General features: G+C 42.1%; 1 protein-coding gene across 1 annotated transcript in view; it reads right to left on the minus strand.

Moving 5' to 3' along the window:
• The window catches only part of DNAH8 (dynein axonemal heavy chain 8), a 337,542-nt gene that overhangs the window by 44,854 nt on the left and 277,905 nt on the right, over positions 1-14,783 (minus strand). Inside the window, exon 86 of the mRNA XM_060111640.1 lies at positions 427-543. Coding sequence (XP_059967623.1) covers positions 427-543 — 117 coding nt within the window. The remainder of the gene's footprint in view (positions 1-426; positions 544-14,783) is intronic.

The raw sequence follows: 14,783 nt of genomic DNA on the forward strand, positions 1-14,783 counted from the left end.
TTCATTTCTGAGGATTCTGAGGAAGCATGAGTGAGATAAAGGAAGAAAAGTCTGATTTAAGGTATATATTCTCTTGAAGTGTACTGTGGCACTTGGATGTGACATGAAGAAGGCTGTGGTGTTTCTCAACACAATGAGTTCCTTTGTCAGGGCTCTGCCTCTGTTGTGCATGTGCTCAGGAGAGAGAGAGATGGGGTGGAGGGGGACACAAGTGTGAGATGGAGAGTCCCAGTGCGCTCCTATGGGCAGTAGGGGTGTGAGTGGAAATGGCTGGACCAGTAAACAGGTGATTGGAATGATTGGTCCCCTTTGGGAGAGCTGGGGGGAACCTCAGCAGGGCCACTGCATATCCCAGACTGGGAATGTCTGTAGAACTTTGATTTAAGGATGGCAATGAAGACAGAAAAAAGAAACAATTTCACTCACTTTCTTAATATCGCATTCATCAAGGTGATTCTGAATAAACTGAACGCTGGCTGAAAAGTCAGCAGAATTGAATTCATAAGGAATATTCCATCCTAAGGGACCAAATTTGCGTCGCTCCTTAAAAACAATAGAGAAAAGTAAGTATTGAGCGAGAGTTTTAAATTGTATTGCAGCTGATACCTGTTTTTATTATTAAAACATAAAGTACAGTAAAATTAAGGTATGATATTGAAATAAGTTGACATCATAAAAGAACAGTATATGATTTTGGATATAGTAACAATTAGAGATATTACTCCTTGGCTCTAGAAGGCTTACAAGAGCAAATCTCCAAATATTTGCAAAATTGTGGAGTTCTTGGGTTTAAAAAGTGTAGGTCTCCATTGTCAACTCAAAAAGTGCAGTAGGTGCTCAATAAATATCTGTTGAATGAATTAATTTATTCTAAACTGGACTGTTGAAAGTTTCAAATGTTAAATGCAAGGGTTTGAATTTTAGTTTTTTAAGGTGAATGACTTAAGCACTCAAGGGCATTTAGACTTCCTGCTAGTTTCACTTTGTAATCTTGCAGTTTCAGATTTTGAAAACTAAACATTTTCTATGGTAAAACATGACACCTCTCTCTTAAAACATTCATATTGCCCTCATTTGTTCTCTCCTGTGAAACAGTGGCTGTTTCAAATCGCCAAATTACTCATAAATAATCAAATGGGGCTCAGGCCAAATGACTCAATTGCTTTGATATTCTGGAGACCATTTTAAAGGTATGTAAGTGTTAGAACTGATATTTCCAGGCCGTCATCACCTAGTAAACAACACGGATTAACTCAAACATTACCATACCACCAGCTTTCCCTGCCTCAGCACACAATCAGTCTCTCTAAGAAAGGTCCAATTATTTATTCAGGTTAGCTCCTAGACCTTTGACTCTAGTGCCTCTCCATATGGAGAGGAGAATTCTAATACATCTATGGGAAGATGTAATTCTACTTCTCTAACTCTAAATGTATACTAACTTTTCTCTCTTTTGCCTTCCCTAACCCAACACACACACACACACACGCACACACACACACACGCATGCACACATTGTTTTCACAAGCCATTCCAATACTTCTTCTTGCAGTTGTTCCATGCTTTAGATCTTGAATAACACTACCATTTAAAGGAATCTAAATGAATTGCAGTTTGGACAAATTCATGGACAAGTCAGAAAAGAAATTGAGAAAGTGGGAAGCTTTAATTACTGATTTTTTTAGGGTATGTTTTTAAGATTTTTTTATATAAATTTATTTATTTTATGTATTTATTTTTGGCTGCGTTGGGTCTTCATTGCTGCACGTGGTCTTCCTTTAGTTGCAGTGAGCAGGGACTACTCTTCTTCCTTGCAGTGCATGGGCTTCTCATTGTGGTGGCTTCTCTTGTTGTGGAGCTCAGGCTCTAAAGCACAGGCTCAGTATTGTGGCGCATGGGCTTCGTTGCTCTACGGCATGTGGGATCTTCCTGGACCAGGGCTCAAACCCATGTCCCCTGCATTCGCAGGTGGATTCTTAACCACTGCGCCACCAGGAAGTCCTCTTTTAAGATATTAAATAAAACATAAAAATTAATTTGGGTCCAGATGTCCACCCTGGGAGGTCAGACTGAGGGCAAACAACCCTTAAAAATGTCAACTACTGGGCTTCCCTGGTGGCGCAGTGGTTGAGAGTCCGCCTGCCGATGCAGGGGACGTGGGTTCGTGCCCCGGTCTGAGAGGATCCCACTTGCCGTGGAGCGGCTGGGCCCGTGAGCCATGGCTGCAGAGCCTGCGCGTCCAGAGCCTGTGCTCCGCAACAGGAGAGGCCACAACAGTGAGAGGCCCGCGTACCGCAAAAAAACAAAGACAAAACCAAAAAACAAAAAATGTCAACTACTAGCGTTATTTCTAGAGCTGTTCTTCTTTAGGTTAGGCTGTCAGGTGTTAGACATTTGCATGGTGTGACTCCCACTCCTTAGCTAATTAGACCAAAGGTGAACAACCAGCCTAAGAAGACCCAGCAATATCCCTTCTCCCAGGAATTTGGACTTAGAGTTCAGAACAGGTATTCAGAGTTTGTCCTAGTCAGAACTTAAACTAGAGAGGTTTGTAAACTCAGGAGCTGTGAAGAACCGTCTTCCACCTTGAACACAGAGAAGATGAGGAGGAGCCACGGGGTCGGGAGGAAGCCTTGACAGGAGGAGACATATCTCCCATTTTTGTACCTGCGCCTCGGGAGAAGGATCATGGTTGTCTAATAAACAAACATGTGAGTTGATTATTATCAGCATGAAAGGCACTCTCTCTCACTCTCCGGAGGGTCAATTAGGAAGCTGATGTGTGGTTTTGAATTTCTTGCGTGGGTCCCAATAAGCACTGAGGTGAGCCTCCTCCAGGTTGCTCTAGGAGCAAGGGGGGCCTGGAGGGTCTATGGGGTACTAACATGAAAATGCGTTCAGCTAACACTTGAGGCTCTGGGATTTCTTCCACCTTGAGGGCTTCAAAGAGAAGAATGCTAACCACTTACGATCCAAACACAAATGTTTTCCCATTGTTTAAAAAAAGAGAATCAACTCTAAAACAGTTTTACCTGTTTTGACTTAGTTTTTAAAATTTACTGTTCAATTAGGCAGGAGACTGAATGAAGAACAATTCTTTCTTTCCAATTACTGAAGCTGCTTAAATTGGCTCCGTGGAAACACTCCCATTTACATGCACTGAGCAATTGCAATTCAGTTGCTCCTTAAAATGTGATCTTTGAAAATTGCCCTAATGCTGAGGTTTGCTTCATTTTATGTTATGATCAATTTTTATTTAAAATGTTCAGTTTTTAGGTTGGTTCACTAGAGTCATAAACTGTTTAACTCCTTTTAGAAAAAAAGACAAAATGTGGTGTCTTTTCTTTCACTAATGAGGTCATTTCACTTTCTTGCTATTGTTTTTTTTGGGGTTTTTTTTGTTTTTTTTACTCACTGACCCCTGTAAGTGACAATAAAGAAAAAAACAACCCCTAAGTATCATCTTGGAATAATATCAGGGTAGACTCAAACCACTGGGACCTAAGACCTCATTTGGAAGCTCAAAAAACAGAGGACTTTGCTAGAATTTGGAATATTTGGCATATTGAATCTCTCCAATCCAATTAGTAATTTTGAAACTACAGGATGAGTCTTATGTTTAGAAAAATATTAGGATGAGTCCAATAATAGAAAAATATTAGAATAAGTGTATTTTCAAGAAGTTTTAATCTAGTTGAGAAAATCAGACAGAACAGGAAAGGACAACATGGTACTAAATATAATTAACTGTCAAAATTTCACAGATGAGGGCCTCCCTGGTGGCGAGGTGGTTAAGAGTCCGCCTGCCGATGCAGGGGATACGGGTTCGTGCCCCGGTCTGGGAGGATCCCATATGCTGCGGAGCGGCTGGGCCCGTGAGCCATGGCCGCTGGGCCTGCGCATCCGGAGCCTGTGCTCCGCAACGGGAGAGGCCACAACAGTGAGAGGCCCGCATACCGCAAAAAGAAAAAAAAAAAAAATTTCACAGATGATAAGCTTGAAGAAGACATTCAATCAAGGGCTCCTGGGAAGAATGAAACTGAAGCTGGTCTTTGAAAAGAAGGGAGAAAAGAATCCCGGGCTTAGCAAAGGTCCAGAGCAAAGACAGAAATGCAAAGTTCACGATTCATCCAGAAGGAGGCTGCAGGACTGTGCCACCGCAGCAGAGGACAACCTCTGGTGAGTAGCTGGAACTACATCCCCACATGATGATTCAGGGATGAAACATAGACAGATTTGATGTCAGGAGAAAGCTAAAACCTGACTCAGCAGAAGGGAGTTATTATCCATTATTAAGTTGGAGAGTGATGATTTTAGGAAGACTAGTCTACTCCCTACTAGACTGAACCAATAAGCTTCCTTCTTTTTATTCCAAAGAATATATAAAACACAACTACTAGTGAAATATGGAAAACTTGGATTACTCCTTAGAACACCAAAGAGAAGCTGTTCAATGGAGTCATCATTTTAATGATGTCAAAGCTATTTCCAGTTTCATGTTAGAATCTACCTCAGTCCAATGATCCCCACCCCACCCCCCCGCCCACAGTCCAGCGCAGATTCACTTCAGTCCCATCTTCAAAACAAAGCCATGAATAAATAAATAAATAAAAGAGGATGTGGGAAACGTTCTCAGGAAGTAGTGGCTAAATAAGCAGAGTCATGCCCCATGGTGCTGGGGATGAAAGGCTCCCATGGGGAGGGCAGGAGGGCTGGCTGGCCGAGGCAGAGACATCAGCCGACTGCAGCGAGAGCAGCCGCTGCTGCAGTAACCTCCTGGCCAACGTGGATGTCAAGTTCCTGGAGGAGAGGGGAGGGAAGCCAGGGGGAGTAGGAAGCAAGCAGAGCTTAGTGCAGAAGTGGCTGGTGCAACTATGCAGGTTCCCATGGCAGCGCACCCACTTCTACTGGGTAATCCTGCTCCCATCCCAAGACACCCTCCACCACTCTTCTACCCAAGAAAGTTGTCCTTGACCAGCCAAATCTACTTCCCCTTCTTATAGGAGAGGAGGGATGCTCATTTTGTCCTCTGCAACAAGAGTAGAGTCCGCATAACATGTGATGCTCTTGAGCTGGGGTGAGTTGATGGCATGATGCCAAACTTTGATTCAGTAAGAGAAACACATTGGAGGGCAGGCAGGGGTTGGCTATTTTACCACTAGGTCCTGCATTCTCATGTGTTATGGATTCCAACATGAACCCCTTGTAACCGAGCAGGAACCTCTGAGGACTTCCCAGGATAGAACCTCCCACCCATGTCCTCCGCCTGCCTATTGTCTGTAGAAAAACTTCAGTCAAAGAATAAATTTAATCAGAGAGGTGAGAAAATACAAAAAGAAAAGAAAAAACAAGACCAAATAATAATACTTTAGTCATTAAACAAAGTCAAGGACCTTTAGTTCTTCCTCAAGGACTATAGATAATATTCTGAGCTGTGTCCTTTGAACTGTCTCATAGATACTGAAACCCCCACAAGGTGGAAGAAGTTAACTGTATGCTGCCCACAAGCACATAGACGCCAGACCAGCTGGAACCAAATGATTGATGATGCTGACTCCCAATTACCTCACCACAAACCAATCAGAAGAATGCACACGAGCTGACCATGCCCTGTTCCTTGAACATTATAAGACTCCTCACTACCCCCTCCAGGGTGGTACACACAGTTTTGAGGGCATTAGCCTGCTGTGGTCCCCTCTGCCTGACAAAGCAATAAAGCTATTCTTTTCTACTCCACCCAAAACTCTGTTTCCGCATTTCTACTCAGAAGGGTGAACAGGGGCCAAGTTTCGGCAACACTCTCCCCAGCCCAGAAGCTTCATATTATGTGACATGAACCAATTCCCTCTTCTTTTTTTCAATCTCTGCAAGGACAAAAGTATATACATCGTGTTTGTATAAAGCAAGGGATATCCAGGTAAATTTGGAGGAATCAATTCATCGATTAACGAATCAGGAAAAGACTTGTATGCAGAAAACTATAAGACACTGATGAAAGAAATTAGATGATACAAACAGATGGAGAGATATACCATGTTCTTGGATTGGAAGAATCAACATTGTGAAAATGATTATACTACCCAAAGCAATCTACAGATTCAATGCAATCCCTATCAAACTACCAATGGCATTTTTCACAGAACTAGAACAAAGAATTTCACAATTTGTATGGAAACACAAAAGACCCCAAATAGCCAAAGCAATCTTGAGAAAGAAAAACAGAGCTGGAGGATTCAGGCTCCCTGACTTCAGACTATACTACAAAGCTACAGTAATCAAGACAGTATGGTACTGGCACAAAAATAGAAATATAGATCAATGGAACAGGATAGAAAACCCAGAGATAAACCCACCTTATCTTTGATAAATGAGGCAAGGGTAAACAATGGAGAAAAGACAGCCTCTTCAATAAGTGTTGTTGGGAAAACTGGACAGCTACATGCAAAAGAATTAAATTAGAACACTTCCTAACACCATACACAAAAATAAACTCAAAATGGATTAAAGACCTAAATGTAAGGTCAGACGCTATAAAACTCTTAGAGGAAAACATAGGCAGAACTGTCTACGACATAAGTCACAGCAAGATCCTTTTTGACTCATCTCCTAGAGAAATGGAAATAAAAGCAAAAATAAACAAATGGGACCTAAAGAAACTTACAAGCTTTTGCACAGCAAAGGAAAACACAAACAAGAAGAAAAGACAACCCTCAGAATGGGAGAAAATATTTGCAAATGAAGCAATTGACAAAGGATTAATCTCTAAAACATACAAGCAGCTCAGGCAGCTCAATATCAAAAAAACAAACAACCCAATCCAAAAATGGGCAGAAGATCTAAACAGACATTTCTCCCAAGAAGATATACAGATTGCCAACAAACACACGAAAGGATTGTCAACATCACTAATCATTAGAGACATGCAAATCAAAACTACAATGAGATATCACCTCACAATGGTCAGAATGGCCATCATCAAAAAATCTACAAACAGAAGTTCCGGGTAAGATGGCGGAAGAGTAAGACGTGGGGATCACTTTCCTCCCCACGGATACACCAGAAATACAGCTACACGTGGAACAACTCCTACAGAACACCTACAGAATGCTGGCAGAAGACCCCAGATCTCCCAAAAGGCAAGAAACTCCCCACATACCTGGGTAGGGCAAAGCGGAGAGATTCCCGCACAGAGGATCGGTGCCGATCGGCACTCACGAGCCCGAGAGGCTTGTCTGCTCGCCCGCCGGGGCGGGCAGTGCTGGAAGCTGAGGCTCGGGCTTCCGTCAGAGCGCAGGGAGAGGACTGGGGCTGGCGGCGAGAACTCAGCCTGAAGGGGGCTAATGCGCCACAGCTAGCCGGGAGGGAGTCTGGGAAAACTCTGGAGCTGCCGAAGAGGCAAGAGACTTTTTCTTCCCTCTTGGTTTCCTAGTGCGCGAGGAGAGGGGATTAAGAGCGCTGCTTAAAGGAGCTCCACAGACGGGCGCGGGTCGCGGCTGAAAGCGCAGAGCCCAGTGACGGGCGTGGGACGCTGGGGTTGCTGCTGCTGCCGCCAAGAAGCCTGTGTGCGAGCGCAGGTCACTGTCCACACTGCCCTTCCGGGAGACTGTGCAGCCCGCCACTGCCGGGGTCCCGGGATCCAGGGGCGGCTTCCCTGGGAGAACGCACGGCGCGCCTCAGGCTGGTGCAACATCACGCCGGCCTCTGCCGCTGCAGGCTCGCCCCGCGCTCCGTGCCCCTCCCTCCCGCCCAGCCTGAGTGAGCCAGAGTCCCCGAAGAGGCTGCTCCTTTAACCCTGTCCTGTCAGAGAGAAGAACAGACGCCCTCCAGTGACCTACACGCAGAGGCGGGGCCAAATCCAAAGCTGAGACCCAGGAGCTGTGAGAACAAAGAAGAGAAAGGGAAACCTCTCCCAGCAGCCTCAGAAGCAGCGGATTAAAGCTCCACAATCAACTTGATGTACCCTGCATCTGTGGAATACATGAATAGACAACAAATCATCCCAAATTGAGGAGCCAGGAGTCAGTGCTGGGCCTCTGAGGTGGGAGAGCCAACTTCAGGACACTGGTCCACAAGAGACCTCCCAGCTCCACATAATATCAAACGGCGAAAATCTTCCAGAGATCTCCATCTCAACACCAACACCCAGCTTCACTCAACGACCAGCAAGCTACAGTACTGGACACCCTATGCCAAACAACTAGCAAGACAGGAACACAACACCACCCATTAGCAGAGAGGCTGCCTAAAATCATAAAAAGTCCGCAGACACCCCAAAACACACCACCAGACGTGGACCTGCCCACCAGAAAGACAAGATCCAGCCTCATCCACCAGAACACAGGCACTAGTCCCCTCCACCAGGAAGCCTACACAACCCACTAAACCAACCTTAGCCACTGGGGACAGACACCAAAAACAACGGGAACTACGAACCTGCAGCCTGCAAAAAGGAGACCCCAAACACAGTAACGTAAGCAAAATGAGAAGACAGAAAAACACACAGCAGGAGAAGGAGCAAGATAAAAACCCACCAGACCTAACAAATGAAGAGGTAATAGGCAGTATACCTGAAAAAGAATTCAGAATAATGATGGTAAAGATGATCAAAGATTCTATTTCCCAGATCCAAAATCTTGGAAATAGAATAGACAAAATGCAAGAAACAGTTAACAAGGACCTAGAAGAACTAAAGATGAATCAAGCATCGATTAAAAACACAATAAATGAAATGAAAAATACTCTAGATGGGATCAATAGCAGAATAACTGAGGCAGAAGAACGGATAAGTGAGGTGGAAGATAAAATAGTGGAAATAACTGATGCAGAGCAAAATAAAGAAAAAAGAATGAAAAGAACAGAGGACAGTCTCAGAGACCTCTGGGACAACATTAAACGCACCAACATTTGAATTATAGGGGTTCCAGAAGAAGAAGAGAAAAAGAAAGGGACTGAGAAAATATTTGAAGAGATTATAGTTGAAAACTTCCCTAATATGGGAAAGGAAATAGTTAATCAAGTCCAGGAGGCACAGAGAGTCCCATACAGAATAAATCCAAGGAGAAATACGCCAAGACACATATTAATCAAACTGTCAAAAATTAAACACAAAGAAATCATATTAAAAGCAGCAAGGCAAAAACAACAAATAACACACAAGGGAATCCCCATCAGGATAACAGCTGATCTCTCAGCAGAAACTCTACAGCCAGAAGGGAGTGGCAGGACATAATTAAAGTGATGAAGGAGAAAAACCTGCAATCAAGATTACTCTACCCAGCAAGGATCTCATTCAGATTTGATGGAGAAATTAAAACCTTTACACACAAGCAAAAGCTGAGAGAGTTCAGCACCACCAAACCAGCTTTACAACAAATGCTAAAGGAACTTCTCTAGGCAAGAAACACAACAGAAGGAAAACACCTACAATAATGCACCCAAAACAATTAAGAAAATGGGAATAGGAACATACATATCGATAATTACCTTAAATGTAAATGGACTAAATGCTCCCACCAAAAGACACAGATTGGCTGGATGGATACAAAAACAAGACCCATATATATGCTGTCTACAAGAGACCCACTTCAGACCTAGAGACACATACAGACTGAAAGTAAGGGGATGGAAAATGATATTCCATGCAAATGAAAACCAAAAGAAAGCTGGAGTAGCAATTCTCATAGCAGACAAAATAGACATTAAAATAAAGACCACTAGAAGAGACAAAGAAGGACACTACATAATGATCAAGAGATCGATCCAAGAAGAAGATATAACAATTGTAAATATTTATGCATCCAACATAGGAGCACCTCAATACATAAGGCAAATACTAACAGCCATAAAAGGAGAAATCGACAGTAACACAATCATAGTAAGGGACTTTAACACCCCACTTTCACCAATGGACAGATCATCCAAAATGAAAATAAATAAGGAAACACAAGCTTTAAATGATACATTAAACAAGATGGACTTAATTGGTATTTATAGGACATTCCATCCAAAAACAACAGAATACACATTTTTCTCAAGTGCTCATGGAACATTCTCCAGGACAGATCATATCTTGGGTCACAAATCAAGCCTTGGTAAATTTAAGAAAATTGAAATTGTATCAAGTATCTTTTCCGACCACAATGCTACGAGACTAGATATCAATTATAGGAAAAGAGCTGTAAAAAATACAAACACATGGAGGCTAAACAATACACTACTTAATAACGAAGTGGGGGCTTCCCTGGTGGCACAGTGGTTGAGAGTCCACCTGCCGATGCAGGGGACACGGGTTCGTGCCCCGGTCCGGGAAGATCCCACATGCCGTGGAGCGGCTGGGCCCGTGAGCCATGGCCGCTGAGCCTGCGCGTCCGGAGCCTGTGCTCCGCAAGGGGAGAGGCCACAACAGTAGGAGGCCCGCGAACCACAAAAAAAAAAAAAAAAAAAAACGAAGTGATCACTGAAGAAATCAAAGAGGAAATTAAAAAATACCTAGAAACAAATGACAATGGAGACACGATGACCCAAAACCTATGGGATGCAGCAAAAGCAGTTCTAAGAGGGAAGTTTATAGCAATACAATCCCACCTTAAGAAACAGGAAACATCTCGAATAAACAACCTAACCTTGCACCTAAAGCAATTAGAGAAAGAAGAACAAAAACATCCCAAAGTTAGCAGAAGGAAAGAAATCATAAAAATCAGATCAGAAATAAATGAAAAAGAAATGAAGGAAACGATAGCAAAGATCAATAAAACTAAAAGCTGGTTCTTTGAGAAGATAAACAAAATTGATAAACCATTAGCCAGGCTCATCAAGAGAAAAAGGGAGAAGACTCAAATCAATAGAATTAGAAATGAAAAAGGAGAAGTAACAACTGACACTGCAGAAATACAAAAGTTCATGAGAGATTACTACAAGCAACTCTATGCCAATAAAATGGACAACCTGGAAGAAATGGACAAACTCTTAGAAATGCACAACCTGCCAAGACTGAATCAGGAAGAAATAGAAAATAAGAACAGACCAATCACAAGCACTGAAATTGAAACTGTGATAAAAAATCTTCCAACAAACAAAAGCCCAGGACCAGATGGCTTCACAGGCGAATTCTATCAAGCATTTAGAGAAGAGCTAACACCTATCCTTCTCAAACTCTTCCAAAATATAGCAGAGGGAGGAACACTCCCAAACTCATTCTACGAGGCCACCATCACCTTGATACCAAAACCAGACAAGGATGTCACAAAGAAAGAAAACTACAGGCCAATATCACTGATGAACATAAATGCAAAAATCCTCAACAAAATACTAGCAAACAGGGCTTCTCTGGTGGCGCAGTGGTTGGGAGTCCGCCTGCCGATGCAGGGGACACGGGTTCGTGCCCCAATCCCGGAGGATCCCACATGCCGCGGAGCGGCTGGGCCCGCGAGCCATGGCCGCGGAGCCTGTGTGTCCGGAGCCTGTGCTCCGCGGCGGGGGAGGCCACAGCAGTGAGAGGCCCGCATACAGCAAAAAAAAAAAAAAAAAAAAAAAAAAAAATACTAGCAAACAGAATCCAACAACACATTAAAAGGATCATACACCATGATCAAGTGGGGTTTATTCCAGGAATGCAAGGATTCTTCAATATACGCAAATCAATCAACGTGATACACCATATTAACAAATTGAAGGAGAAAAACCATATGATCATCTCAATAGATGCAGAAAAAGCTTTTGACAAAATTCAACACCCATTTATGATAAAAACCCTGCAGAAAGTAGGCATAGAGGGAACTTTCCTCAACATAATAAAGGCCATATATGACAAACCCACAGCCAGCATCGTCCTCAATGGTGAAAAACTGAAACCATTTCCACTAAGATCAGGAACAAGACAAGGTTGCCCACTCTCACCACTCTTATTCAACATAGTTTTGGAAGTTTTAGCCACAGCAATCAGAGAAGAAAAGGAAATAAAAGGAATCCAAATCGGAAAAGAAGAAGTAAAGCTGTCACTGTTTGCAGATGACATGATACTGTACATAGAGAAGCCTAAAGATGCTACCAGAAAACTACTAGAGCTAATCAATGAATTTGGTAAAGTAGCAGGATACAAAATTAATGCACAGAAATCTCTGGCATTCCTATATACTAATGATGAAAAATATGAAAGTGAAATCAAGGAAACACTCCCATTTACCATTGCAACAAAAAGAATAAAATATCTAGGAATAAACCTACCTAAGGAGACAAAAGACCTGTATGCAGAAAATTATAAGACACTGATGAAAGAAATTAAAGATGATACAAATAGATGGAGAGATGTACCATGTTCTTGGATTGGAAGAATCAACATTGTGAAAATGACTACTACCCAAAGGAATATACAGATTCAATGCAATCCCTATCAAACTACCACTGGCATTTTTCACAGAACTAGAACAAAAAATTTCACAATTTGTATGGAAACACAAAAGACCCCGAATAGCCAAAGCAATCTTGAGAACGAAAAATGGAGCTGGAGGAATCAGGCTCCCTGACTTCAGACTATACTACAAAGCTACAGTAGTCAAGACAGTATGGTACTGGCACAAAAACAGAAAGATAGATCAATGGAACAGGATAGAAAGCTCAGAGATAAACCCACGCACATATGGTCACCTTATCTTTGATATAGTAGGCAGGAATGTACAGTGGAGAAAGGACAGTCTCTTCAATAAGTGGTGCTGGGAAAACTGGACAAGGACATGTAAAAGTATGAGATTAGATCACTCCCTAACACCAGACACAAAAATAAGCTCAAAATGGATTAAAGACCTAAATGTAAGGCCAGACACTATCAAACTCTTAGAGGAAAACATAGGCAGAACACTCTATGACATAAATCACAGCAAGATCCTTTTTGACCCACCTCCTAGAGAAATGGAAATAAAGACAAAAATAAACACATGGGACCTAATGAAACTTCAAAGCTTTTGCACAGCAAAGGAAACCATAAACAAGACCAAAAGACAACCCTCAGAATGGGAGAAAATATTTGCAAATGAAGCAACTGACAAAGGATTAGTCTCCAAAATTTATAAGCAGCTCATGCAGCTCAATAACAAAAAAACAAACAACCCAATCCAAAAATGGGCAGAAGACCTAAATAGACATTTCTCCACAGAAGATATACAGACTGCCAACAAACACATGAAAGGATGCTCAACATCTTTACTCATTAGAGAAATGCAAATCAAAACTACAATGAGATATCATCTCACACCAGTCAGAATGGCCATCATCAAAAAATCTAGAAACAATAATTGCTGGAGAGGGTGTGGAAAAAAGGGAACACTCTTGCACTGCTGGTGGGAATGTGAATTGGTACAGCCACTATGGAGAACGGTATGGAGGTTCCTTAAAAAACTACAAATAGAACTACCATATGACCCAGCAATCCCACTACTGGGCATATACCCTGAGAAAACCATAATTCAAAAAGAGACATGTACCAAAATGTTCATAGCAGCCCTATTTACAATAGCCCAGAGATGGAAACAACCTAAGTGTCCATCATCGGATGAATGGGTAAAGAAGATGTGGCACATATACAATGGAATATTACTCAGCCATAAAAAGAAACGAAATTGAGCTATTTGTAATGAGGTGGATGGACCTAGAGTCTGTCATACAGAGTGAAGTAAGTCAGAAAGAGAAAGACAAATACTGTATGCTGACACATATATATGGAATTTAAGAAAAAAAATGTCATGAAGAACATAGGGGTAAGACAGGAATAAAGACACAGACCTACTAGAGAATGGACTTGAGGATATGGGGAGGGGGAAGGGTAAGCTGTGACAAAGTGAAAGAGCGGCATGGACATATATACACTACCAAACGTAAGGTAGATAGCTAGTGGGAAGCAGCCGCATAGCACAGGGAGATCAGCTCGGTGCTTTGTGACCGCCTGGAGGGGTGGGATAGGGAGGGTGGGAGGGAGACGCAAAAGGGAGGGGATATGGGAACATATGTACATGTATAACTGATTAAATTTGTTATAAAGCAAAAAAAAAAAAACAAAAAAAAACCATTCTGGCCTTAATGTAACTTGTGTTGCCAAGTAAGGAGAATTGGAATGATGCAAATGCACATTTTATGCTAATTTGCAGTGTTAAAAAATTAATGTGGTTATGCTTATGTATGTGTTATTACACTGAGAATAAATGTAAGAGAGAAGAAAAAAAAATCTACGAACAATAAATGCTGGAGAGGGTGTGGAGAAAAGGAAACCCTCTTGCACTGTTGGTGGGAATGTAAGTTGATACAGCCACTATGGGGAACAGTATGGATGTTCCTTAAAAAACTGAAAATAGAGCTACCATATGACCCAGTAATCCCACTACTGGGCATATGCTCTGAGAAAATCATAATTCAAAAACAGACATGTACCACAATGTTCATTGCAGCACTATTTACAATTGCCAGGACATGGAAGCAACCTAAGTGTCCAACAACATATGAATGGATAAAGAAGAGGTGGCACATATATACAATGGAATATTAGTCAGCCATAAAAAGAAACGAAATTGAGTTATTTATAGTGAGGTGGATGGACCTAGAGACTGTCATACAGAGTGAAGTAAGTCAGAAAGAGAAAAACAAATACCATATGCTAACACACACATATATATATATGGAATCTAAAAAGAAAAAAAGAAAGTTCTGAAGAACCTAGGGGCAGGACAGGAATAAAGATGCAGACATAGAGAATGGACTTGAGGACACTGGGAGGGGGAAGGGTAAGCTGGGACGAAGTG

The sequence above is a fragment of the Mesoplodon densirostris genome, chromosome 10 (assembly GCF_025265405.1).
Source record: "Mesoplodon densirostris isolate mMesDen1 chromosome 10, mMesDen1 primary haplotype, whole genome shotgun sequence".
NCBI classification, from domain to species: domain Eukaryota; kingdom Metazoa; phylum Chordata; class Mammalia; order Artiodactyla; family Ziphiidae; genus Mesoplodon; species Mesoplodon densirostris.